Source organism: Euleptes europaea, chromosome 11 (assembly GCF_029931775.1).
Source record: "Euleptes europaea isolate rEulEur1 chromosome 11, rEulEur1.hap1, whole genome shotgun sequence".
Lineage (NCBI taxonomy): Eukaryota > Metazoa > Chordata > Lepidosauria > Squamata > Sphaerodactylidae > Euleptes > Euleptes europaea.
In genome coordinates, this window is record NC_079322.1 from 79373415 (window position 1) to 79398190 (window position 24776).

General features: G+C 53.4%; 1 protein-coding gene across 1 annotated transcript in view; it reads right to left on the reverse strand.

Moving 5' to 3' along the window:
• LOC130484666 (SCO-spondin-like) overlaps positions 1-18574 on the reverse strand; it is a 115026-nt gene extending 96452 nt beyond the window's left edge. Inside the window, exons 1-17 of the mRNA XM_056857746.1 lie at positions 18477-18574; positions 16445-16660; positions 15535-15617; positions 14581-14754; positions 13709-13956; positions 13254-13356; positions 12493-12651; positions 11036-11118; positions 9964-10092; positions 9701-9848; positions 8743-8983; positions 7842-7980; positions 7319-7445; positions 6226-6398; positions 4469-4690; positions 3456-3621; positions 2199-2451 (exon numbers count right to left, since the gene is read on the reverse strand). Coding sequence (XP_056713724.1) covers positions 2199-2451; positions 3456-3621; positions 4469-4690; positions 6226-6398; positions 7319-7445; positions 7842-7980; positions 8743-8983; positions 9701-9848; positions 9964-10092; positions 11036-11118; positions 12493-12651; positions 13254-13356; positions 13709-13956; positions 14581-14754; positions 15535-15617; positions 16445-16660; positions 18477-18574 — 2762 coding nt within the window. The remainder of the gene's footprint in view (positions 1-2198; positions 2452-3455; positions 3622-4468; positions 4691-6225; positions 6399-7318; positions 7446-7841; positions 7981-8742; positions 8984-9700; positions 9849-9963; positions 10093-11035; positions 11119-12492; positions 12652-13253; positions 13357-13708; positions 13957-14580; positions 14755-15534; positions 15618-16444; positions 16661-18476) is intronic.
• Positions 18575-24776: the final 6202 nt, after the last annotated feature.

Sequence of the window (24776 nt, forward strand, 5' to 3'; positions counted from 1 at the left end):
GGTACCCCATTGCTGGGTCAGGCCTCAGAAACATATCCAGCAAACCCCTGAATACCAGCACTTGGACCGGTTGCGCTTGGAGCCCAGGGGCTCTGTGGCCTTCTCTGACCACACCTGAGTTGGAGTCCTATCACTAACTAGGGTTGCCAGTCTCCAGGTGGTGGCTGGAGATCTCCTTCTATTACAACTGATCTCCTGGCAACAGAGATCAGTTCCCCTGGAGAAAATGGCCGCTTTGGCAATTGGACTCTGTGGCACTGAAGTCCCTCCCCTCTCCAAACCCCGCCCTCCTCAGGCTCCGCCCACAAAACCTCCAGGTATTTCCCAACCCGGAGCTGGCCACCCTCTCAGTGGCCCTTCTAGCTCAGTCTTGTCTCCTCTGATTGGCTGCAGATCCCCAGGGTCTTTTGCACCCCCTGCTACCCAAGATTCTTCAACTGGTCTGAGCCGGGAGCCTTCTGCACGCAAAGCAGGTGCTCTGCCCCCAAGCCACGGCCTCTGAAGGCCACGTTCCAGCCTCCTTGTCCGTTTCCTCCGCAGGCCACTTCCAGGCACATGACAAATTTACAAGCGTTCCAGAGACGATAGCATGGGAGCCGGAATCACGTGGCAGAGATATTCAATGAAATCAACCTATCCTGTAGGACAGCCACAGACAGGTCACAGGGTGATTTCATCAAACATCTCCTACCACTCCACGGCATAGTGGTAGAGGGAAGCACAGGCATTTCTCCCAGTGGGATGAGACACGGAAGGGAATTCTTTGGTGTCCTTGAAAGAAAATATTCACAGCAGGAGGGATGGTGATGCCACCCATGACCAGGCATCTCCTCTGATACCCAAGCCACAGAAGACCACCCAGGAAGCAACACAACCTGCTTCTTATCTGTGCTCCTCCGAGGGATTTCTCGGATTGGCCCCCAGTGGAGCCTTCCTCTTACGAGCCACACATAAAAGGCTCCCCCTTGCTGAAGAGAGAGCTGGCCAAAGAGACCCAATACTTAGTTTCTGCTTCTCCAGATTCAGGGTTCAGATGAGGTGATGGTCACATGTTTCATTTTGTTCATAAAATGCACGCAGCCTCAATTTGCTTAGCAGATTGTGCAAGAAAGCGAGAGGTCTTAACCTTTCAACCTGCGCTTGACAGCTCGATTCAAAAGTAGGCTTCCTGCTTTGTTATCAGCATTACAAAAATAAAAAGATGAGTCTTTAAAAATATATTTGCCTTTCAAATTTAGGGCACTCTCTATGTTTTAAATTGAGTTTATAGTTCTAATGATATGTTTTAACCAATGTACTTAAATCTGCGTATTGTTGTTAGAAGCCACCCTAAACCCAGCAGGCCGGGGAGGGCGGTGTATAACTGTAATAAATAAAAATAAAATAAATGCTTACACCAAGGTAGGAAGACCATTTTCAAATAGTGAAACAGAAAGGACATTGAGGTTTAACCCCCTTTCCTTGCCCTGGATGGCCCCAAAGCAAACTGAGGCGGCAGAAGCCCGCAGTGGGCATTTTATGGAGGGAAGGAGCTGCTCCTCCATATATTTGGTTATTCTGAATGCTCAGTTTTGTTCCAATAGTGATGGGGAAGGGGTGCAAAGGGGCTCCACCGTGAAATGAAGCCTTTGGTCAGAGGGAACCGAAGTTCGGCATCTGACCAGCTCCTGAGATTTCGTGCCTATCTGCAGACCCATAATGACCAGATTCTTACTTTTTTTGTTTAACAAAGGCTGATATCTTTACCAATAGTAAATAGTAGCTGGTTCATAACATTATTTATTTCTTTAAACCCTTTTTGTGCTGCTTTCTCACCCAGCTTAGGGTCCCCAAGGCAGCTAACCATCAAAAACATTCAAAGCAAGCTTTTAAAATACACAGTATAAAAACAACTTTAAAGCAGCCATTAAACCAAACACATTCACAATTAAAACAGATACACATGAAGGAGGGTCAGAGAGGGAATGCCGGTTGAAACAGATAAGTCTCTGCCTGCTGGTGGAAGATAAGGAGAGAGGGGGACAGAGGGATCTCTCTGGGGAGGAAGTTCCATAATTTTGGTGCCACAACTCAGAAGGCCCTTTCTTGGGTCTAGCCCCAAAGGGCCCCTGAAGATGACAGCAGTGGTCAGGTAGATTCACATGGGAGTAGGTGGTTCTGAACGTATCATGAGCTCTGATTGCAGGGAAAGGGCATACCAGGTGTTGCAGCTTTTCCAGATCTTGCTGCCAGCTGGAAGCGCCTCTTCCCCATCCATGCAGGCACACATCTCTGGCTGGACGCACTGACCATCGTCATCCAGTACCAGACCTGCTGGGCAGTTGCATCCAGACACACAGACCCCACCAAGATCTTGGCAAGCACCAAGTGCTTCCATGCGCAGATCAGCACACGTCAGTCTGCAAGGGGTAGCACATTCTTGGTAGACCTGGCCCCCTGAGCACTGCACCGCTGTGGGGACAGAGGAGTAATATGAATAAATTTTATTTGTATCTCGCCCTCCCCCGGTAAGCCAGGCTCAGGGCAGCTAACATCATATAATACAAATACGATATACAGAATATAAGTATAATACAAATTAAAACAATCTAAAATCACAATTGAACGAACAATCCCATCCCGATGGCACCCAACCTACTCCATCTTAGGGAGGATGTCATTCCAAGTTGGCTGTGCATCCATGCCCACTCTCGATGTCTCTTAGTCTGGGGGAGGGGAGAAAGGGTGGAGACGGAAAGGGTACTGGGATAAGGGAAGGTGTGCAACCCTCAGTTCTGTGGAGAAGGGGTCCACCTGAGCTAGTGGGGCTTCTGTCCCCCACCTCTCCCTACTTTTCCTTGGTCCACTCCCACCTGTCCTCAGTCCCTCCGGCACTCCAACTGAGAGCCCAGTAGTGCGCAGTGGTTAGAGAAGGCATCCCCAACATGGTGCCTGTGGGCGCCATGGTGCCCGCAGACACCTTTCCTGGTACCTTCCAAGTATTTTTATAAAGTGGGAGGGATCAGGTGGACGTTTGCCCAGCAAGTCTTCCAATTGGCTGTGCAGATTTCTTTTAAATGTTGCTTTTCCTGCAGCAGGCCCCAAGGATCTTCACTGGGTGCCCGAAGGTCAGCTGTGGCAGCCGTTTTGTGGCCGCGCCCACCCTGCTGTGCCAGAGGTCCAAAGGCGTCCACAAGCTCTAAAAGGCTGGGGACCCCTGGGTTAGTGCTGGACACAGACCAACCCGATCATAAAGCATACTGGGTGTCTGTGGATCAGTCCCTTTCACCTCAGCTTTGTTGTGAAGATACACTCAGGAAGGCAACTCCTCAGAACAAATATGTGATCAGTTTGGCCCTCCCCCTCCCCCCCATTGTTCTGTGGCCTCACGTCTCCCATGGCCATACGATGGCTTCACCAGCACGCATGCGCCACGGGCAGCCCCCTCCCCCTTGCCTCACTTTCCAGAAACTCACAGCAGAAGCTCTGATTCCTCCAGGAGATGGGGGCTCCCTCTTGGGCACACTCTCTGGCGTAGGCAGCCACGGCGTGGCAGAGGCAATCCTTATCAGCTGAGCAGCCACACACATCATAGAGGCAGAGCTGGAAGAAGGGCGCTCTCTCCACCAGGTCATGGCAGGGCTGTGGGGGGTGAGGCGGGAGAGATTTGCCCGCATGCACAGGGAGATAAAAGCCTTCACCCATACCTGGGGGCCTGGCTGCAGAGACCTTGGAGACCAACGGGCTTTTCAGGGTATGAGCTTTTATCTGACTTTGGCTCTCAAAAGCTCACAGCCCAAAAGTCTCGTTGGGTCTCTTAGGTGCTACTGGGCTCGAATCAAACTTTTCGACTGCAGACCAACAAGGCTCAGTTTAGAAATGACACTCAAGCATTTGGGCAATTTGTCCACAGTGTGGCAAACGGTACCTTTGCCATGGCCAGGGTTCAGCGGGAAAGCAAACCCTTTGCCCGTAGACGGTCTCAGCTCAGGACAAACAAAATCAGCTCAGAAAGATGCTTCAACGGACTGCCTCAGAGAAAAGTTCTTTGGCCTGGCCAAAAAACCCCAAAAGGCCAGGAGAAAAAAGCATCCTGCAGCCCTTCCAAGAGAACTGACTCAGCGAGGGTGGGGTCTCCCCCCCCCCCCAGGGGAAGTATTCATACCGGCCTTATTCCTAAGAAAGAGAAAAACCTATCCTTTCTGCAATGTTTTTAAAAACACAGCCACCAAATACTTGCTCCAAAACAACAGTCCTGTAAGCCCTGGAAGCTGCTGTGGGTTCCTCATCTGAAGAGCAGCCTCTTTTCTTCTTGAGGCCAGGTGGGTGGACGTAAGAGGAAGGATGAGGCTGGATATGGTGGCCCTGGCAGGATGCTGGGGGTGGGGGAGAGGCTGCCCTGGAGGGACACGGGGCCTGAAGTCTGCCTCAGAGAAGGCCCTGCCTCTGTCCCTAGGTCCTCACTGGACTGCCGTGCCCCCTCTCCTACCTGGAAGGAGGGGCTGTGGAGGATTTCGCAGGCAGCCTCTGCGAACTGCCTGCGTTGAGCGTAAGTACTGCAGGGGTCAAAGGTGAAAGCCTGCAGGGAGGGGCAGTCGTGGGAGACGCGGAACTTGTTGGCAAAGGCGGCCACGCTGGACTCCACGTCCCCCTCGGGCGTGGTGAACTCGTCTTGCTGGTTCCAGTTGAAGGTGCCACAAAGCCCTCGGACCTGGAGAGAGGAAGGCACAGAGATTGGGGGGTGGGGTCAAGCGGGGGCACGCGCCAGGCCCTTTCCAAGTGGTGACAGAGCCACAGGGGCTGGAAAAGCCCCCACAGTCCTGGATCATCCGGGGGAGGTGTTTGTGTGGATGTGGAAACATTTGGGCAGCATCCACTCATGGCTGAGGCTGTAGGATTAATTCCCCAAATGGATTTTCCCGAGCAGATGATCCAATCCCATTGGGAAACCTTGCCAGGTGTGGAGGCAGCCTTTCTTGCTCAACCCGTTCATGCACCCTCGTAGACCAAAAACACCACTTTGGCCTGCTGCCTGCCATCTAATCTTGACCCCAAGCCATAAGGGCCAAAGGAGCTGCAAGGAACACGAGCAAGGCCCCAGGGGATTGTGGGCTACAGCTGGCGGACAAGACAAGGGTGGGGGGCAATTAGGGAGTGGGGGGTAGCTGTGGAATTCCAGGGTAGTGAAGAAGCAGGGCTGGGGACCATTTTGCAGCTCACTTTCACGGCCGCTGTAAATGCAAAGGAGACCCCATCACCACCAAAGCCGGATAAATCCTGGAAGGTGGGCAACCAAGTGACCATGTCCTGCAGAAACCCCCCAAAAACCTGCTGCAGTTTTTCTGTGTGTGTGTGTGTGTGTGTGTGTGTGTGTGTGTGTGCGTGCGTCGAGGGAGAGCTTCACATGGAAGCAACCTCTGTAAAGTGTTCACTCTGAATGATACAGGGCTGCCAATCTCCAGGTGGGACCTGGAGAGCTCCTAGAATCACAACTGATCTCCAGGCTACAGACATCAGTTACCTCACCATATAATGCTCAGCCATCTGCCAGATCCTCGGTGTAGAAGATCAAAAAGGGACATGACTTGCTTCCTTTTAGCAGATCAGGTTAGTAACCTCACTGCTCTAGTAGCCTCCTTTTTAGCTACAACCCTCTCTGAGAGAATCCCCAAAGACCATCCGGTTCAAGAGAGCTCAAGTATTATATAAACTGTAATTTTAATCGATAAGTTATCATTGCTAATGAATCATAAGAATGATTTTAACCTATCTTCGCTGGTTTTTATTACTTCAAGATGCCAATAAAGGTATTGTATTGTATTGTATTGAGATCAGTTTCCCCTGGAGAAAATGGCTGCTTGGGAGGGTGGGGCTCTGTGGCATCGTACGCTGCTGAGGTTCCTCCCCTCTCCAAACCCCTCCCTCCCCAGGCTCCACCCCCAAAATCTCGAGGAATTTTCCAACCTTGAGTTGGCAACCCTAAGCAGGAATAACCTTCAACATCACAATATAGTCAGAGGCAAGGAGGTGGGAAATTTGTAAAAAACAAATAAACCCCAAAGCTGGGGGTGGGGTTTGTAAAGCAGCCCTTCCAGCAGATCCAATTGCTGCCCAGCCCCATCCCCCCCCCACCAAAGAGAGGTGAGATCTGCTTGCCCCACTGGGCTCCTCTGCCCCTGTAAACCGCAGCCCCAGAGCCGGCTGTCTTGCCCCGGAGCAGCAGGGGCCAGGCTGGGCCAGGCTCACCTTGTTGGCAAACTGGGGCTGGAGGGTAATGTAAACCGCAGGGAAGTCTGTGCCCCACAGCAGGTGGGCACCAAAGGTCTGGAGAAGCAGGAAGGACGAGGAGGCACGATGCACAGTCAGATCAGCGCTGGCATAAGGGAGGGCGACTTCCTCGCCGTTCACCAACACCTCCCCTGGAAAAAGGGGTCAGGGAGAGAGGGGAGAAAGAGAGACTGATGCCTGGCATCTTGGGCTGGTGGCAGGATGGCATTGCCAGCAGAGGGAAGGGAGCTCTGGGAGACGCACTGATGCCTGGTAGATGCTCTAGAGCTGAAAGTGGGCATCGCTGCCTTCCGTTTGCTGAAGGAGGCACCATCTTTCCCTAACCCCAAATCTCTGGGCTGGCACCACAACCCCCCACTTCATGCAGGGCCATCTTGCACCATGTGCTCATGGATGTTGTATGATAGGGTTGCCAACCTCCAGGTGGGGACTGGAGATCTCCTGGAATTACAACTGATCTCCAGACTACAGAGATCAGGTTCCCCAGAAGAAAGGGCAACTTATCAGGACGGACTGTATGGCATTATACCCTGCTGAGGTCCCTCCCCAAACCCCACCCTCTCCAGACTCCACCCCCAAATATCCAGGATTTCCCCAACCCAGAGTTGGCAACCCTACACAGTGTGGAGCCAGCCTTCTTCGTTCCAGGCAGCCATGGCTCTTCTTGTGGCCAAGCTGTGGGGAGGGGGGGCACCATTCCAGCCCTCCTCCAAATGAAGGACTGGGGAGGGGCTGTGGCTCAGAGGCAGAGCATCTGCTCGGCATGCAAAAGGTCCCAGGTTCAATCCCTGGCATCTCCAGTTAAAGGGACTAGGCAGGTAGGTGATGTGAAAGACCTCTGACCGAGACCCTGGAGAGCCGCTGGCGGTCTGAGTAGACAATACTGACTTTGACGGACTATGGGTCTGATTCAGCAGAAAGCAGCTTCATGTGTTCATGTGACTTCTACCAAGGCCACACTCATTCCCCCCACCCCACCCCGCCTCCCACTGTCTCCCCAGCAGGCTGTTCCTTCCCAAAAGGGCACCTGCGCCCTCCCCCTCTTCCTCACCTGTGAGGGACAGCCGAACAGACACCTTGTGGACAGTGACGGTCGCGGCTTGGAGGCAGCTCACAGCTCCTTGGCTCCCACATGCTTCACTCTCTGCTGAAACCTGAAGTTTCCCATCCACAAAATCCTGCAGGTGGGTGGGGAGAAACAGCCCCAGCAGCATCAGAGAGACGGTTTCCTTCTGACTCTCCCCACTAGTGTTGGGTCGGTCAGCATCAAGGGAAGGCCAGACGCTGTCCCAATCTTCCAGCCGCCGACCCCACAAAATGCATTAAGCTTGGTATCAAGGCTGGAAGCAAGATGGAGGAACAGCCCCTCCCAGCATGCCTTGGGCCAGGTGAGGGCGGACGACCGTGAACAAAGGGGGACCTTTTCGGCCTCACTGTGGAAAGCCTCCCTCCCTCTTTCCGACACGATCCTAGCTCAATATTCTCACTTGCATGGAGGAGGTCTGCAGAGATAGATATCTAACCCAGGCAGAGTCCCACCCACCCCAGGCAGAGTTCCCCCCCGGGTACCTCACCTGCACCAGGAAGTAGTGGCAGGTGCCATGAAAGGAGTAGCGCTTGCGATCGAAGGTCAGGTAGTGAGCATCACCAAGTATGGCGCATTCCCTGGCACACTGGTCTTGGGAGCAAATCCAGTGGCCCCCTTGGCATGTGCTGTGGGGAGAGAATAAGAGAATAACGGCAGGCCAGATGACCATGGGGGTGCCAGCCACCCCCTGGTCTGGGAAGGGACAACCTCTCTGCTCCCCTTCCTTCAACCACATTGCTTCTCAGTGGTCTTCCCACACAGCTGCCCACCCTCCCCTCCGTGTCCTTGACTTTCAGGCCAAGAGAACACAGCTTCCGTTACCTTAAAACCTGTGTGAGATTTACACAAACACACACACACCCTTCAGCTACAGTGACCTTTCACTTTTACAATCATGCCTGTTGTGTTTGTCAGCATTTCATTCCTGACAGTAGAATGTTTATGGGCATGCTGTGACATCACAGCAACTCAGCCAAACGATTGAGGGGAGACTCACAGGCAGCGGAGCTTTGGTTCAGCCAAAGGGGCAACTGGACCCCTCTGGCTGCTCATCCCAATATCCGCCCCCCTAGGGTTGCCAGGTTCCTCTTCGCCACCGGCAGGAGGGTTTTGGGGCAGAGCCTGGGGAGGGTGGGGTTTGGGGAGGGGAAGGGACTTCAATGCCATAGAGCCCAATGGCCAAAGCAGCCATTTTCTCCAGGTGAACTGATCTCTATCAGCTGGAGATCAGTTGTAATAACAGATCTCCAGCCACCACCTGGAGGTTGGCAACCAAAAGTCCCCTTGCTTTTCAGGATCAGGCTGACTGTGTTCCTTCAGGGGCTCAAGGAGTGTCCCCCCCACCCCCACCCCGGGCTTCTGCCCACAGGGCAGGCACAGAGCCTCACCACTCATTGCAGCGCTGCCGCAGAGCCTCCCCTGGGGCATACTTCTGACGCCAGTGGAAGCAGGGGCACCGGCTCTCCGGGACACAGGCCCCCTCCTCCAGGTAGAGGCCCGGTGGGCATTCGCAGCCGCTCACGCACTCGTCCCGGCAGCCCCCTTCCTCGGCAGGGCCCACGGCTGCACAGCTGGCGGGGCACGAGGAGACACAGTCCGAGTAGACTTTCCCTTGGCCGCAGGACTTCTCTGTGAGGAGGGAAGGAGGGAGAGGCAGCAGTGAGCATGAGAGCTGGGGGGTGCCGGGAGAGGGATGGCTGCTCGAGAGAGGGGGGGGCCTTGGGGCTCAGCCCACAAAGCCACACCCGCCTGCAGACGAATGGGCCGCTGCTACCATGAGAAACCGGCAAACAGACCCTGTGGGCGGGGGTCACCTAGCCCCTCAGAAGTCGGGTGTTGGATGCACCTGTAGAATTGTTGGAGGGGGTCAGAGGAACTGGGGGGAGCAGGTCACTGTTTCGGTGCCCATGACGAATTTACATTTATTTCTTTACATCCCGCTTTTCTCCCTAGTTGGGACTCGAAGCGACTTTAGAACATTGTTCTCCCCTCCTCCATTTTCTTGCAATAACTTCATGAGGTAGGCTGAGATGAAAGTGTGGTTACTGGCCCAAGGTCACCCAGCACGCTTCCATGGTGGAAGTGGGGAATCGATTCAGGTCTCCCATGATCCCAGTCCAACGTTCTACCTACTAGGCCACACTGACTCTTAACATGACCAGTTTTACAGAGCGGAGCAGCTACAGGGCAGGATCGTTTGCCCTGGTGAAGTACTCTGCTGTGTGCCCATCACTACCATGGCAACCCTTGGGAAAAGCCCCTCTTTGCCATGGCGACTGACAGGGAAGGTCTCAGGCACAACATGGTGCATGCACGTCCAATGTGCCCTGCGCTATATCCCCCTACCGCAGAATCCAGGCTGCCTCCAGTTGAGAAAAATGCGCTGCTGGGCACACTCGCGGGCATAGCTGGCAAAGGTCTCACAGAGGGCATCCGTCCCGGCTCCACTGCACTGCAAGTACGTGCAGGTGTCATGGAATCCACTGGGGTCCACCTGGCAACGAGAAGGGGAGTCAGTAAAGCCCAAGAGCACCGATTCTGCTCTGGCAAGCGGGGAAGACGATGCAGGCTTACAGCCAGGGAGGGCAGAGGCCCGGTGGGCTCCTCACCTCTGAGTGGCATTGGCTGAAAGGGTGGGACATCAGTTTCTGGCACACAGACGCCGCCTCCTGCTGAGCAGCACGGCCTCCCCCCAGATCACAGTGGTGGGTTTCCTCTGCAGCATCCATGCAGGAACTCTAAAGGGAGGCAGAAGAGAAAAACCCGGAAGAGTTGCAGCATTTCTGTCCTGTCCCATTCCTGCCCACCCAACAGGCAACAGAACTAACAACTGGGACTGGCATAGACCATAATGGGCCACCAGAGGCAACTCCGGCTCTGCTGGCAAAAACCAAGCTTGGCCCCTACTCGAGTATTCCTAGAGTATGATAAATTCTTTCCCTCCCTCCCTCCCTTTTCCCCACCAGGGACCTAAGGCAGCTTACGTCGTTCCCCTCTCCTCCATGGTATCCTCACAACAATGCTGTGGGGTAGGATAGGCTAAGAGTATACCCCTGGGCCAAAGTCCACTCTAGCAAGCTTCCATGGCAGAGGGGAATTCAAACCTGGTTCTAACAGATCCTCTCTAAATAAGAGCTTGTTCTTCTGCCCAAATGCAGGAATTGCTTTCCAGGCTTCCTAGGGAAGGAATGTGAGTGACTCATGCAAAGGTGCCCCTGTGGATCCATGAAGCTTCCCAAGGAAAGAGCACAGCTGCGGAAGAGCTAAGCCAGGACCTCTGGAACTTGCCACCATTCTGGGGGAAACGCCACACCCTCCAGCCAAGCTGTGCTACCCCCGGAGTATAAGGAGGCAGCAGTGGTCAAGGTGAGAGGGACTTTGGCTGCCTCTGGGTCACAGAAATGTTGCCAGGGGTCTGTGAATGTCTCTACACACTGCCCAACCCCAAAACTGCTGCTGCCCCTTTTTGTGGCTTGAGTTGCTCATACTGGAGGGCCGGCTGGTTGGCCATGGGCTCCAGAAACCCTTCCCAGGTGCCTCCCGCCCAGCTGGACTTCCCTTTCCCCATTGCAGCAGCAGAACAGGTGCTTTCCTCTGCTTGTGCTCCAAGTGCCCTGCAACAGGTAGAAACATGTTTGAAGTGGCAGGGACTCCCCACCCCAAACCCTCTCTGCAACCTACCGATGCAGCATCCGAGACGCGCCACGAATTGCCAAAACTAGCTGTCAATGTAGCCGTGTCCCCTCCCACGCGTAGGAAGTCATCTGTGAGCATAAAGAGAGCATTTCTTAGACTCCATCAGGGGCTGTCATATAGAGGATGGTGCAGAGTTGTTTTCTGTTGCCCCAGAAGGTCGGACCAGAACCAACAGGTTGAAATTAAATCAAAAGAGTTTCCATCTAGACACGAGGAAGAATTTTCTAACAGTTAGAGGGGTTCCTCAGTGGAACAGGCTTCCTCAGGAGATGGTGAGCTCCCCTGGAAGTTTTTAAGAGGAGGCTAGATGGTCATCTGTCAGCAATGCTGATTCTGTGACCTTAGGCAGATGATGAGAGGGAGGGCATCTTGGCCATCTTCTGGTCACTATTGGTGTGGAGGGGAGAGGTAGTTGTGAATTCCCTGCATTGTGCAGGGGGTTGGACTTGATGACCCTGGTGGTCCCTTCCAATTCTATTATTCTATGATTCTAGGGAAGCCACGGCCCTCAGTTTGCAAGACCTGAGCAATGCCGTTAACAAGGGGACGTTTTGGAGGTAATTAATTTATAGGGTTGCCATAAGCCACTTGACGGCACTGGACATCCTGTCTGCTTCTCCTCCATCTTTGGGACTGGAACTTGGGACAAGGCAGGTCACGTAAGAGGAAGGATGAGGCTGAGTACAGTGCTCATGGCAAGATATGGGGGAGATGGGGCAAAAATATCCCACCTGGCTCACAGCCTGCATAAGGCAGGGAGAGCACTGGTGGGCCCCAAGAGACAGGACTGAGAGACTTTTCTACCTTTCCCTGGTCCAGCGGAAGTACACAGGCATCCAAGGGAGGGAGGGTAGGGTTAGGGTAGGGGGCAGCAAAGGACCAGGAAGGGTGTTGCTACTGGAGGGTCAGAGGCCCCCCAGTGGGGGCTGATCTTGGCTCATTGCTTTGATGTTCTGGCATCACACACAGTTTGACCAGACCTCCCAGGGGAACCGGCTGGCTTTCCTAACCTTCAGCCCCTTTGCTTGTAATAATTTGGTGCTGTCAAGTCACAGCTGACTTATGGCGACCCCCATGGGGTTTTCAAGACAAGAGAGGTGAGGAAGTTTGGCCATTGCCTGCTTCTGCACAGCAGCCCTAGACTTCCTTGGTGGTCTCCCATCCAAATACTAACCGTGACTGACCCTGTTTAGCTTCGAGCTAGTCAGGGCAATGCAGGCTGCTAGTCCCTTTGCTTACTGGACAGAAACTGGACAGAAAACTGGACAGCTCGGGGTTCCTGTGTCCAGTGCGGACGAATGGGGCAGTGTGTGATACGTGGGTATTCCCTGACAGTGCGGTATGAGGACGCCTGTGGAGGGCATTCCCCTCAAGGGAGCCATGACACCCCCTCCCTCTCTGCTGAATGAGGAATAGGTTGGGAGGGACTCCACAGTGGCTACCTGCAGGGTCGTCGTTGTAGAGCCCGCACAGCCCTCGTGTGGCGCCTCTCAGCTCTGCCCCTACGGTAACGTAGGCTGTGTCGCGCCCGTCAAACTTGACCCGAACTCCCAGGCCGCTCTCCACAAAGAGGAAGTCTCCCAGCCACCAGATGCTGACCCCTGCAGAAGCAGAAGCAGGGGCAGGGGCCGGAACTGAAGACCAGACGGCGATTCCAGGCCTCCCCTCCACAGACTCTGGCGCTCAGCGGAAGCAGGTGACTCGTGCTCCCTTGCCCTGCGCCCATTCCCCCCTAGTCAGCTCTCTAAATCAAACACCTGACACGCTTCCCCATCCCCCTTCAAGCTAAGTCCAATTCAAAATTCCTAACTGGGAATGTTGAAAAAGATACACATTAGGATATACATATTTTACGCAAAAGCCAAGTCCACTGCAGAGATTTGCCAAGGAACATTACAAATTAAGTTCAACTTGGCCTGGTGTGCTCCCCCACAAAAACACATCTGCATACTCTAACGCTTCTGTGTGTTTTAGGAGTCATCCCCCCCCAGCTGTCCAGAGGTAGGGATGCCAACCTCCAGGTGGGGTAGGGTTGCCAACCTCCAGGTACTGGAGGAGATCTCCAGCTACTACAACTGATCTCCAGCCGACAGAGATCAGTTCACCTGGAGGAAATGGCTGCTTTGGCAATTGGACTCTACAGCATTGAAGTCTCAGGGGGAAACAGTGAGGCAAAGGCCTTTCCCCACAGGCAGCCCCTCACCTTTTTGCATCCGTGGCTCCCCTTCTGGCACCGGAGCACCATTCACAGAGACATTCCTGCCTTGCACCTCTACTGAATCGAGTCCAAACAGCATGTGGAGGGACTGCCAGGGAAAAAAAGGGGGGGATGACAAGTATAACCTCCCCCTGTTCCTCAGCGCTTCATACACTCCTGCGGTGCCCCCCTCCCGCGGGAGCCCAGAGAGAGAAGCTGATGATGCCACCAAGATGGACCGAGAGCTGTCTAGCGAGTGTCCTATTCCCCGAGTGAAGAACTGGGCTGCCTGGGGCAGGGAAAACGTGGGAAAACCCGCCCTGCGGAAACCCCATCGCTGCTGTGCCGTACTGGCAGCCGCAGCAGCTACAAGGGAACCACACAAACCTACTGCGCGTGGCAAACACTTTACACTACTCAGTGTAAACTCTGAACCCCCTCCCCCCCACACCAGTTCTTACCTTGTGGCAGAGGCCGGGCAAGCAGCCCCCCCTGCCGGAGGAGATTTGGATGGCCCAGGTGCCGTCGGATGCGGCAGCAAAGGTGTACGTGCAGTTCCCGTGGAAGCGGAAGTGTTTGCCGTCAAAGCTCCGATAGTGGACCCCAGCCCAGGTCAGGCAGGTGGCGAAGGGGCGCCGGACATGCCCCAAATGGACCAGCCGCACCGAGGGGGCTGAGGGCCTGAGAAGGAAGGGCGAAGGCAGGTCACCTGAAGAGAAAGAGGGCTGCCAGTTAGTAAGGGTACAGTGAGCCAGTGAGGTGTAGTGGTTTAAAGGAGCCCAATCCTGCCTTTGGCTTCCTGGGCCCAAGAAGGGTCCTGGGATTGTCCCCACTAAGGCTGCCAACTCTGGCCTGGGAAATTTGGGGACAGGGGCCTGCGAAGGGGGAGGGGTTTCATCTAGAATCTATGGTATATCATTAGGGTTGCCAACCTCTCGCTGGTAGCTGGAGAATCTCCTGCTATTATAACTGATCTCCAGGCAACACAGATCAGTTAATCTGGGGGAAATGGCCACTTTGGAGGGGCGGACTCTATGGCATTATACCCCATTGAAGTCCCGTCCCTCCCTCCTCAGTCTCCAACCCTAAAATCTCCAGGTATTTCCTAACCCAGAGCTGGCATCCCTATATACCACAGAGATTGTCCTCTGATGCTGCCATTCTCTCCAGGGGAAATGATCTCTGTAGTCTGGAGATCAGTTGTAATTCTGGGAGAACTCCAGGCCCCACCTGGAGGTTGGCAACCCTAGTCCCCTCTCTCACGCCTTGGCTATACCATGTTGTTGGCTTTGGTTTCCATGAAAGAAAGACATGATCCCGTCCCCCCATCCACCTTTCTTGGGCACAAAGGAGCAGCTGAAGCAGAGACCGGAGGAGGAGGAGTTCTTCCAGCTGTGCCCCCCTGGGCGGCTGCAGCACTCATCTATGCTGGTCAGTGAGAAGTTCTGCATCCCTGGCACGTCCTGGCACTGCCAGGTGGAAAAGCAACGACCCATCAGCCCCATTCCTGGAAGGTGGTGGGGAGAGAGGCGAAAGGCAGGGCCAAAAGAAAAATCAGAGACTAGCAAAACACCCTCATGTTAGATGTTTCAGACCCATCAGGTAGGCTAAGATTCACCCTACAAATCTGTATCAAATCTCCCCACAGTAGTGTGGGTATTCTGCAGGTACCCCAACACAGCCATCTGCCAACCAGGGGCAATTTTGTATTTAATTAACACATAATGATGTCAAATTGAGCTAATCTTTGCCACCGTGGTATTGAAAGGAAACCTGAAATTGATGAATAGGATAAAATTGACAGTATTAACTGCTCTTCATTTTAAAAATATTTTCTCCCTCGGGTTTTTGCTGCTGTTCTATTCCTGTCCTACCAGTGTTGAATGAAGGATCGCCTTCCCCCCACCCCTTTGTAGCAGTTATCCTACTTATTGAAACTCTCGACGTTCTTTTCCCCTTCTACAGCTTCCTTTGGGAGCTATTTGACGCCCACACCAGATGAGTTGAAATACATTTCCTGTTCTGCCTAAATACCTCAAAAGCACTTGAACTACGAGCACAGCAAACAGAGAGCTACAACGTCAATCAAGCATTGTTATCAAACTTGTCCTAGGGAGGGCCATGGAGGGTGGTCTGGTTTGGCCACGGAGAGGGACATCACGGCTGGAGGCTTCCCCTGGACATGTAGCTCCACATTCAGCACACGGGACCTGCAAGCAGCGGCTCCACGGCCCAGTCTCTGACTGCCCCCCCCCCGCAGCTCCAGCTCCCCCCCCCCCACCTTTACCCTCTGAGCAGTGGGGTCCGCTCCATCCCTCGCAGCAAGCACGCACGGTGCGGTTCCACACCAGGGGTCTTGTGTCCTCGGGCCTGCAGCAGGGAAGAGGTGCAGTGAGAGGAGGGATGCCATCTTTGGATTAGGAAATACCTGGAGATTTGGGGGTGGAGCCTGGGAAGGGGCTAGGAAGGACCTCAGCATGGTATAATGCCATAGAGTCCACCCTCCAAAGCAGCCATTTTCTCCAGGGAAACTGATCTTGGTTGTATGGAGATCAACTGTAATAGCAGGAGATCGAGGGCTGCCAACCTCCAGGTACTAGCTGGAGATCTCCTGCTCTTACAACTGATCTCCAGCCAAAAGCGATCAGTTCACCTGGAGAAAATGGCCGCTTTGGCCATTGGTCTCTATGGCACTGAAGTCCCTCCTTTCCCCAAACCTCACCCTCCTTAGGCTCTGCCCAAAAAACCTCCAGCCGGTGGCAAAGAGGGACCTGGCAACCCTAAGGAGATCTCAGGTGCCACTTGGAGGCTGGCCACTCTAAGACAGAAGCCATGGAGGAGGCAGGAAGATCTTTGCCCTCTCTCTGAGGAAAAGAAAGCATTGCTCACGGTGCATGATCATGTCTTTTTGGTGTATACCAGGTACAAACGGGCTGAAGCCCATGAAAGTCTGTGCCACAAAACATCTTTTAGCCTTTGACATCCCACGAGATTTGGGCTATTTTGCTGCAGCAAAGCAACGTGGCTGGCTGCTCCTCAGGAAACTTCCTCCAAGGGCATAAATCTCCCCCTCTGCCCATTCCAGCGGGTTCTTGCAGCCTTTACCACTGGCCACCCCAGCCCTCTCTGTTCTCCCACTCTTTGGTAGACCCCCCCCCCCAGCACCTGCTCCCACCCCCCACTGCAAATGCACTCACTTGTAGATGTAGCACAGGGCGGTGCTGCTGGATCCCACCTGCGGATGGTCGTGGGCTAGACCCTCCTCCCTCCCATAGGCTTGGTGCATCCTGCCTCGGTCCAGCTGCCAGCCCGCCATGTTGTACTGGTAGACATCGGAGCAGGGCACCACCTCCTCACGCCGGGGGCTGACCACTTCCTCCTCCATCACCTGGACTGTCCTCTCGCACCACCGCCTGCAGCCGGCAAGAGGGGACCACTTGAGGACATGGCATAGTAGGCTATTGCCTGACTGTCTGCCCCCGCCCTTGGGACCTGTTTCCCCCGGCTACTGTGAACCAGCAACCCAGAACCAGGTAAGAATGGATCAGACCAAGGTCCACTTGGCCTTCAGCAGCCAACAACCAGGTGACCCTGGGAAGCAGGGCAAGCGAGGGCAATCCACCCTCGCTTGCCAGCAGCAGCTGAGTTGGTTGCCTCTGAGTGCATTTCTGTGATTTGGAAACACATCACAGATTTATGTAAATAAATTTGCTCCTCATGTTTGAAATACTTGATATGAACTTAAGAAAGGCCCTGGTGGATCAGACCAAGGCCCATCAAGTCCAGCAGTCTGTTCACACAGTGGCCAACCAGGGGCCTCTAGGATGCCCACAAGCAAGACGGCTGCAGCAGCATTTATCCTGCCTGTCTTCCACAGCACCTAATGTAATAGGCATGCTTCTCTAATCTTGGAGAGAATAGGTATGCATCATGACTAGTATTCATTTTGACTAGTAGCCGTTGCTGGATCAGACCAGGGCCCATCAAGTCCAGCAGTCTGTTCACACAGTAGCCAGCCAGGTGCCTCTAGGAAGCCCATCAAGCAAGGAGACTGCAGCACCATCATCCTGCCTGTGTTTCACAACACCTAATATTTTTGGCATGCTCCTCTGATCCTGGAGATAATAGGACTTCATAGGACCTAATGACACATTATGTTTCCCATGTGTCTTCATTGGGTCCCATTGATCAGATGTGTGTTTGGAGGGCCATGCTCAGAACTCAGTTCACAGGGGCTGATGCAGACTGGGGCTGTGGGAAGAGGGGCTTAAGCCTTGCTCTGCCTTTCCCCCTATACTATTTCCAGACCTGAAACAGCCCCTATGGGAGGTTACTATTTTGCCATATTGGGGAAACCACATGTGCTGGCAAATAGCCCCGCTGGGGCTGTTTCAGGTCAATAAAATACTCTGGGGGTCAAAGTGTATGCCTTCTTTCCCCATACACTTTGGTCCTGATCTAAATTGGCTTCAGTGCACCTGAGAATGGAGTGGAAAACATAAGAACATAAGAAGAGCCCTGCTGGATCAGACCTGTGAGGGTCCATCCATCCAGTCAGGTATCCTGTCTCACACAGTGGCCAACCAATTCCTCTGGAGGTCCAGCAACAGGGGCACAGAGGCAGAGGCCTTTCTTCCCCTACTAAGAACCTCAGAAGAGCCCTGCTGGATCAGACCAGGGAGGGTCCATCTAGTCCAGCATCCCATCTCACAGGGTGCCCCAACCAGTTCCTCTGGAGATCCAGCAAAAGGGGAGAGAGGTTGACTGCCTCTGAATGTGGAGGTTCCCTTTAGCCACCATGGCTAGTAGCCACTGTTCAGCCTCTCCTCAATGAATGTCTAATTCCCTTTTAAAGCTGTCTATGCCTTGGCCATCAGTACACCCTCTGGCAGAGAATTCCACATTTTAATCACTTGCTATGTAAAGAAGTATTTCCTTTGGTCCATCCTGAATCTACTGCCCATCAGCTTCATTGGATGCCCTTGAGTTCTAGCATTTTGGGACAGGGAGAACAAGTTTTGAGCTCTGAAATTTCAGTGCACCTCTGATCACCAGGAGCTGGAGAGGACATGAGAAAACTGTAATGTGGGCTGAGGGCCCCAGCTGAATTGTTGCTATGTGACGTACTCAAAGCTGCAGTGAAGAAAGGAGGGGTGATCTGTGAGCCCCAAGCGGTGCTCAGTGGCTGGGAAGTCAGGGCAGAATGAAGAATAGAGAGGGCATCCTTACCCACTGGCCAGTGCCAGCGTCTCCCAGAGAGAGATCCACACCAAGATGCCCAGCAGCTCCTTGGGACCAGACCCTCCGGGATGTGCGGCTCTCCCCATCACCTGCAAGAGATCACACTTGGACGGGTCAGTCTGGGGCTGAAAGCCTTGCAGGGTCAGAAGGATCCAGCTCCAAGGGGACCACGCTGGCCAAGGGGAGCCCCATGCCCAGACCACAGGGGGAAATGCGCTGCGGAGCAACAAGAAGAATGTTGCCCGGCCAAAGCAGAGGGGGCACGGTGGAGCAGAGAAGAGGGTGCCCGGGCACGATGGTCACAATACATGGGTGAATGTTCTGATCTGCAAGGTGCATCATCAGTTGGTTGAAACGGAAATGCATTTATGTTTCGCTACAAAGTTTAATTTCAAATATTCACTTGAACTTCCCTGAATATTTTATATCCGTTTTATATCAGATACCTGTTTTATCTCAAATTTGAAAACGCGGGCAAAACGCGCTGAAACGCAGGGGGAGAACGAGGCGACCTTTGATGGTCGGAAACGGCAGGCATAATCAAAACAAAGACCCGAAGTTGTCGGAGGGGTGACCGCAAGGGAAGCAGCCGTGCATAAAAGGCCTCAGTGACATTTTATTTCCATATTTGACAGCTAACAGCTTATGCGATTTTACATTTGGTTTTCGCCAAATTCAAAATACAATTTAAATCAATCAAGCTTTGAACTGTTAAGGGTACAATTCCAAGTTCAAAATTCCATTTTCAAATTTCCCATTCAAAAGGTGAGTGGCGATACCAGTTATTTTGGAAAATTTGAAATTGCTGTGGAATCTCCTGCCTTCTCTAGGGGTACGGTCGTACACCCAAAGTTCAGCAGTCTTAGAGGAAATCCAGATATCTGGAAGGGCTTCAAACCATACAGAGTTAAAGGGGGGGCCTGCTTTAATCCAAAGGCTGGAGGAGACTGCTATACCCCCAGATTGACCACACCACTAATGAAAATAGTTCAATTTCTATAGTGCTCATGCATATGTACACTATACAAGAGATGTAAAACTTCTGGAAATTTGTAAGAAATGTGGGAAATTTTATAGGGGGGAAGAAAAACAGAAATTTGGGGGGGGATTGAAATATATACAGTACTTACTTCCCTACCAAACCTAAACTTCTTTTACTGATTTAACAACGTAAAATGTGTACTTTATAACGTAGCATATAAAATTGTACTATTTGGCATATGTATGGAATTTTAAAGTATACATATCTTCATTTTCTGTAAGAAAAATTTCAAGTATACCCAATTCTGCTGTACCCTATACTTCCATAGCACATATATCTTTAATTTCTGGCAACCAAGAGTTAGCAAAAAGAAAAAAGAAAGAAAGAAAGTTGAAGGTAGAAAACAAATTCTGTAGTAAACAAAAGAAAGTGTATTATTTGGCTAGAAAATCTCATAATGTCACAAGAGGAAGGATTGCCAGCATGTTTGGATATTAGGCTATTTATAATACTGTTAACACTGAACTATTTAATATATTATCATTAAGCATGTTATTTATATTTTTAAAACATTATTGTAAGTGTGGTATGGGCCTTAAAGGATAACCTGAGTTGCTTTTTTTTAGTGCTCCCCCAAATTTCCCAATTTTTCCTGTGGAAAGACTGAGAAAGTCCTTTGACTTTTTCAAGCTGTACATTTTGAAAGGGTGAAGTGCTTTCTAAACAAGGTTTTTCTTACTCAAAAAGAGAGACGATTTTGTAGGAGGTTTTGTTCAGCGTTCCCCCAAATGTGGGGAAGGCTTTGGTGGAAAAGGGGGGAGAGCGAATGGCTTTTCCCCGCTGATTTGGTTTTTCCCGCCATTTCACATGTGTAACATCTGCACTCTCGACACACAGGTGTGCTTTTCCTTCACCACCAAATTGTGTACCTGGCTCCCCCTTCCCCAGAGGAGCTCAGGGTAACAGAGAAGAAGAAGAGTTGGTTTTTATACCCGCTTTTCTCTACCTTTAAGGAGTCTCAAACCGGCTGACAATCACCTTCCCTTCCCCACAACAGGCACCCTGGGAGGCAGGTGGGGCTGAGAGAGAGTGACTAGCCCAAGGTCACCCAGCTGGCTTCACGTGCAGGAGCGAGGAAACGAACCCGGTTCTCCGGATTAGAGTCCACCGCTTTTAACCACTACGCCACGCAGCCAGCCCAGACCAAGCAGTTTCCCCGGGGAAGATCCGCGGCCCCCCGGCCCCGACTGGCCCCAACCTGCAAGAGAGTCTGCTGACGAAGAGCCTGCTTTGCCCCAGAGGGCTCCAGTCGCCACGTCATGAGGCAGGAGGCCAAGGGGGCCCCTCCAGCCGGGATCAGCTCTGACCCCCCAGAGCCCCCCGCTTACCTGCCGGGGCTCCCTTCCCTGCTCCGGGGCCAGGTGCCTGGAGCCAGGAGTGCAGCCAGCCGGCCCGGGAGGAGGCGCCTTTATAGCCTGCAGGAGCAGTGGGCTGGGTGGGGGACACCTGGGGGGCCGGGGATTTGGACCGGCCACTCCCAGGCCAACACCCCCTTCCCACTGGCCCCCCTTCTCCTCCACCCCCCCAACAGAATTCCCCCACAGGGCCAAGGGCATCCAGAGCCGGCATCTGGCAGAGCGCCTGGTCAGCCAGGCAAGGAGGAAGCTCGTGTGGCCAGGAGGTTCGCCGGCTCAGGGGGAAGCCTGGGGGCCCCCTCCCCTCCTCCCCGTGTCTTTGTCACAAGCTCATAGCCCCCCCCCCCATCTCTGCCTCCCGCAATTGCCTGCACTTTTTTGCCAAGGTCCCCATAATCATCTTTCTTCACATTCTGTCCGTGCTGCTCCCAAGTGTTCAAAGCGCATCAAAACAGTCTCAGTGATCGGTACAACAGCCCTGTGAGGAAGGCCCGTCATCAGTTATCCCTCTGCAGATGGCGACTGAGGTGAAGAGCCAGCGGCTCGCTTGAAGCAGCTGGGGAGGGGAGAGCTGGATGAGGTTGGAGGGGCCCTTTCCAACCCCCCGCCTTTTATTCTCCCCCGTGCCCCCAGTTCTTTATGGTGAGAGCCAACAGGCACAAGGGGAGAGAAATGGGGAGTCCAGCATCCTTGCTTTAGTCTCTGACCACTAGCCAGCTTTCTCTTGGGGATGCTGTGATAGACATGTATCACTTAAGTTTCCTGCAACACAGGTTGGGGCTGGGGGGGGGGGCGAGGAAGGCGCTTGCTCTACCCCCACGCAGCAGCCCGGACCTGCTTGCAGGTAACCAGGATGCGTCTCTCAGGGCTTCAGGGGCCCACGTGGCTGGCAGCTTTGTGTCCCGGGAGCCCCCCGCTGGCTCCTGCATCACACCCACGCCCCACAGGCGGATCTGCACTTATCCCCTCTTCCTGGTCTCCGGCTCATCTTCGCCAAGAATTCCAAGCCCCACAGCAGGCCAATGCCCCCAGGCCAGGCCCCCCCCCCCACAATTTCCCCAAGAAAGCCTGGCTTATTTGGGGATAGGATTCACGAAGTTCAGAATCCGGTGTGGTATTCCCCCTCCTTCCCCTGAGATTTCCCCCATATGAACCTGTGTAACCCCCCAGGGCCTCCAAAGATCACCCTCGCCGTCCACCCCACCCTTCCCAGCCCCTGACCTAGTGAGGACGTATTTATTTCACCCATCCTGGTGGGGGGCCTGAGCGGCAGGGGCGGTTCTCCCACTTGTCTTCTCGTTCCTTTATGTATATATTTATTTATAGAATTGAAAAGATCCCTAAGTGTCAGGAAGTAGTCACCAGGGTCCAAGATCCAGATAATGCATACTGTGGCATTCCCCATTGCTACGTATGGGCTGTAACAGTTGGACAATGAAGAAAGTTGACAGGAAGAAAGTGGATTCCTTTGAAATGGGATGTTGGGGGAGAGTTTTACAGATACCGTGGACCGCCAAAAAGATAAATCAGTGGGTTATAGATCAAATCAAGCCTGAACTCTCCCTTGAAGCTAAAATGACTAAGCTGAGACTATCGTGCTTTGGTCACACGATGAGAAGACAAGAATCACTGGAAAAGACAGCAATGCTAGGAAAAGTTGAAAGCAGCAGGAAAAGAGGAAGGCCCAACGTGAGATGGATTGACTCTAGAAAGGAAGCCACGGTTAGGGTTGCCAGCTCCAGGTTGGGAAATACTTAGGAGAATTTGGGGTGGAGCCTGAGGAGGACAAGGTTTAGGGAGGGGAGACTTCAATGGGGTATAATGGCACAGAGTCCAACTCCCAAAGTGGACATTTTCTCTAGGTAAATGGATCTCTGTTGCCGATCAGTTGTAAAACTGGGAGATCTTCAGCCACCACCTGGAGACTGGTAAGTCTGGAATGCAGGTGTCAGTCTCTTGTGAAACTGATGCACAGTTTTTGTGCAAGTGTGTGTGTGTGTGTGTGTGTGGGGTCCTCCAGCTCTTGCTTCTTTGTTTCTAGAGGTGTGTGGTTAACTGCGCAAGAGATTGGGGCTGAGCCAAGGAAGGTGTTTCTGGGGAGGGAAGCAAGGGGCTGGGTGCTGCTGCGGCAGTGGAAAGTTGCACAAAGATAAAAATGGAGGCTTGAAGCAAACAAGGACTAACAGCCCACGTCCCCCCAGTTCTGAGGACTCCAACGAGGAGCAGCCATCCAAAGTCTGCCTCGACCTCTGTTCGGAATGGGCGGTCATGCTGGGCCACTCAGCAGCACCTCAAATATGACGTGGAAAGCAGCTCTGGCTCAGGACAGCTTCAGCAAGGCCTCCCTCTTTCAGCTCCCGCAGGTCTCCGTGCAGAGTGGGGCCGCCCCTTGGAAGCACACTGAGGCAGAGGCTTGCGCGCTCCTGGGCCAATCCGTCACAAGCCACAAAAGAGGATATAGATGCAGACGGGTTTTCCTCGAGCCAGCAGCCAACGGGGAGCTTTCCCGGTGAGTTCAACGACCAGTCCGCTCCAGAAGGGTCAGCGGTCCATGAGAGGAATGTGGCAGGGCTGTGGCTCAGTGGTAGAGCATCTGCTTGGCAGGCAGAAGGCCCCCAGTTCAATCCCCAGCATCTCCAGTTAAAGGATCTGGCAGTGTGATTGGAAAGACCCTGAGACCCTAGAGAGCTGCTGCCGGTCTGAGTAGGCAATACCGGCCACGATGGACTGAGGGTCTGATTCAATATGAGGCCGCTTCATGTGTTTCACCTGAACATTGCCAGTGACAACTGAAGAAGGAGGTCACTGGAGCCGCCCTACCCTGCCGCCATCGCCATCACCAGGAGCCACAGGGGGTGCTGCTGCTGCAAAGTCAGGCAGTCATAAGAACACAAGGAAAGGCCCTGCTGGATCAGACCAAGAAGGCCCATCAAGACCAGCAGTCTGTTCACACAGCGGCCAGCCAGGGGCCTGGCCAACCAGGTCATGTGCTCCTTGCCACACCATCCTGAATGATGCCTATGGCACAAGGAGGGAAGCAGCGCCAGTTGCTCCAGCTCTGGGGGTGGGCACAGCAGAAAAGCAAGGGCTGCGGAGGCTGCCCTCTGCCTCCTCTCGCCACACTGTAGAGCTGGCCACGCATGGGCCTTTGCAGTCGTATGACTGTTTTCGCCCAACGATGTAGTGGTGATGTGAGGGCCAGATTCAGAGGGGTGCCAGAGGTCCGGCGCTTTTACTCTTTCCAGGTCCCTGGGCTGGCTGCAATTAACCGTCTGGAAGTCAGACAGGCAAAGCGATGAGGTGAAGAGGTCATGCTGGGTGTGGCTGCCGAATAAATAAGCACCTAACAAGACACCCCTGTGGCGAGTTCCAGTCACTGCGTGCCCAGGCTTTGGCCTCCCTGTTATTCTAAGAATATAGGAACACAAGGCCCTGCTGGGTCAGACCCAGGCCCTTCAAGTCCAGCAGTCTGTTCACGCACAGTGGCCAACCAGGTGCCTCTAGGAAGCCCACAAGCAAGATGACTGCTGCAGCACTGTCCTGCCTGTGCTCCACAGTACCTAATAGGCATGCTCATAAGAACATCAGAAAGGCCCTGCTGGATCAGACCGAGGCCCTTCAAGTCCAGCAGTCTGTTCACACACAGTGGCCACCCAGGGGCCTCCAGGAAGCCCACAAGCAAAACGACGGCAGCAGCATTGTCCTGCCTGTGTTCCACAACACCTCATAGAATAGGCATGCTCCTCTTGCCACTGGAGAGAATAGGTGTGCATCATGATGAGTATTTTGCAGTGTGCAGATCCACTCAAGAGGGCAGGAGCCCATCGAAATGGATCCCAGCTCTCATTTGTTGCAAAGATTTCTGTAGATCCTGCCTTTGCTACGTGGGCA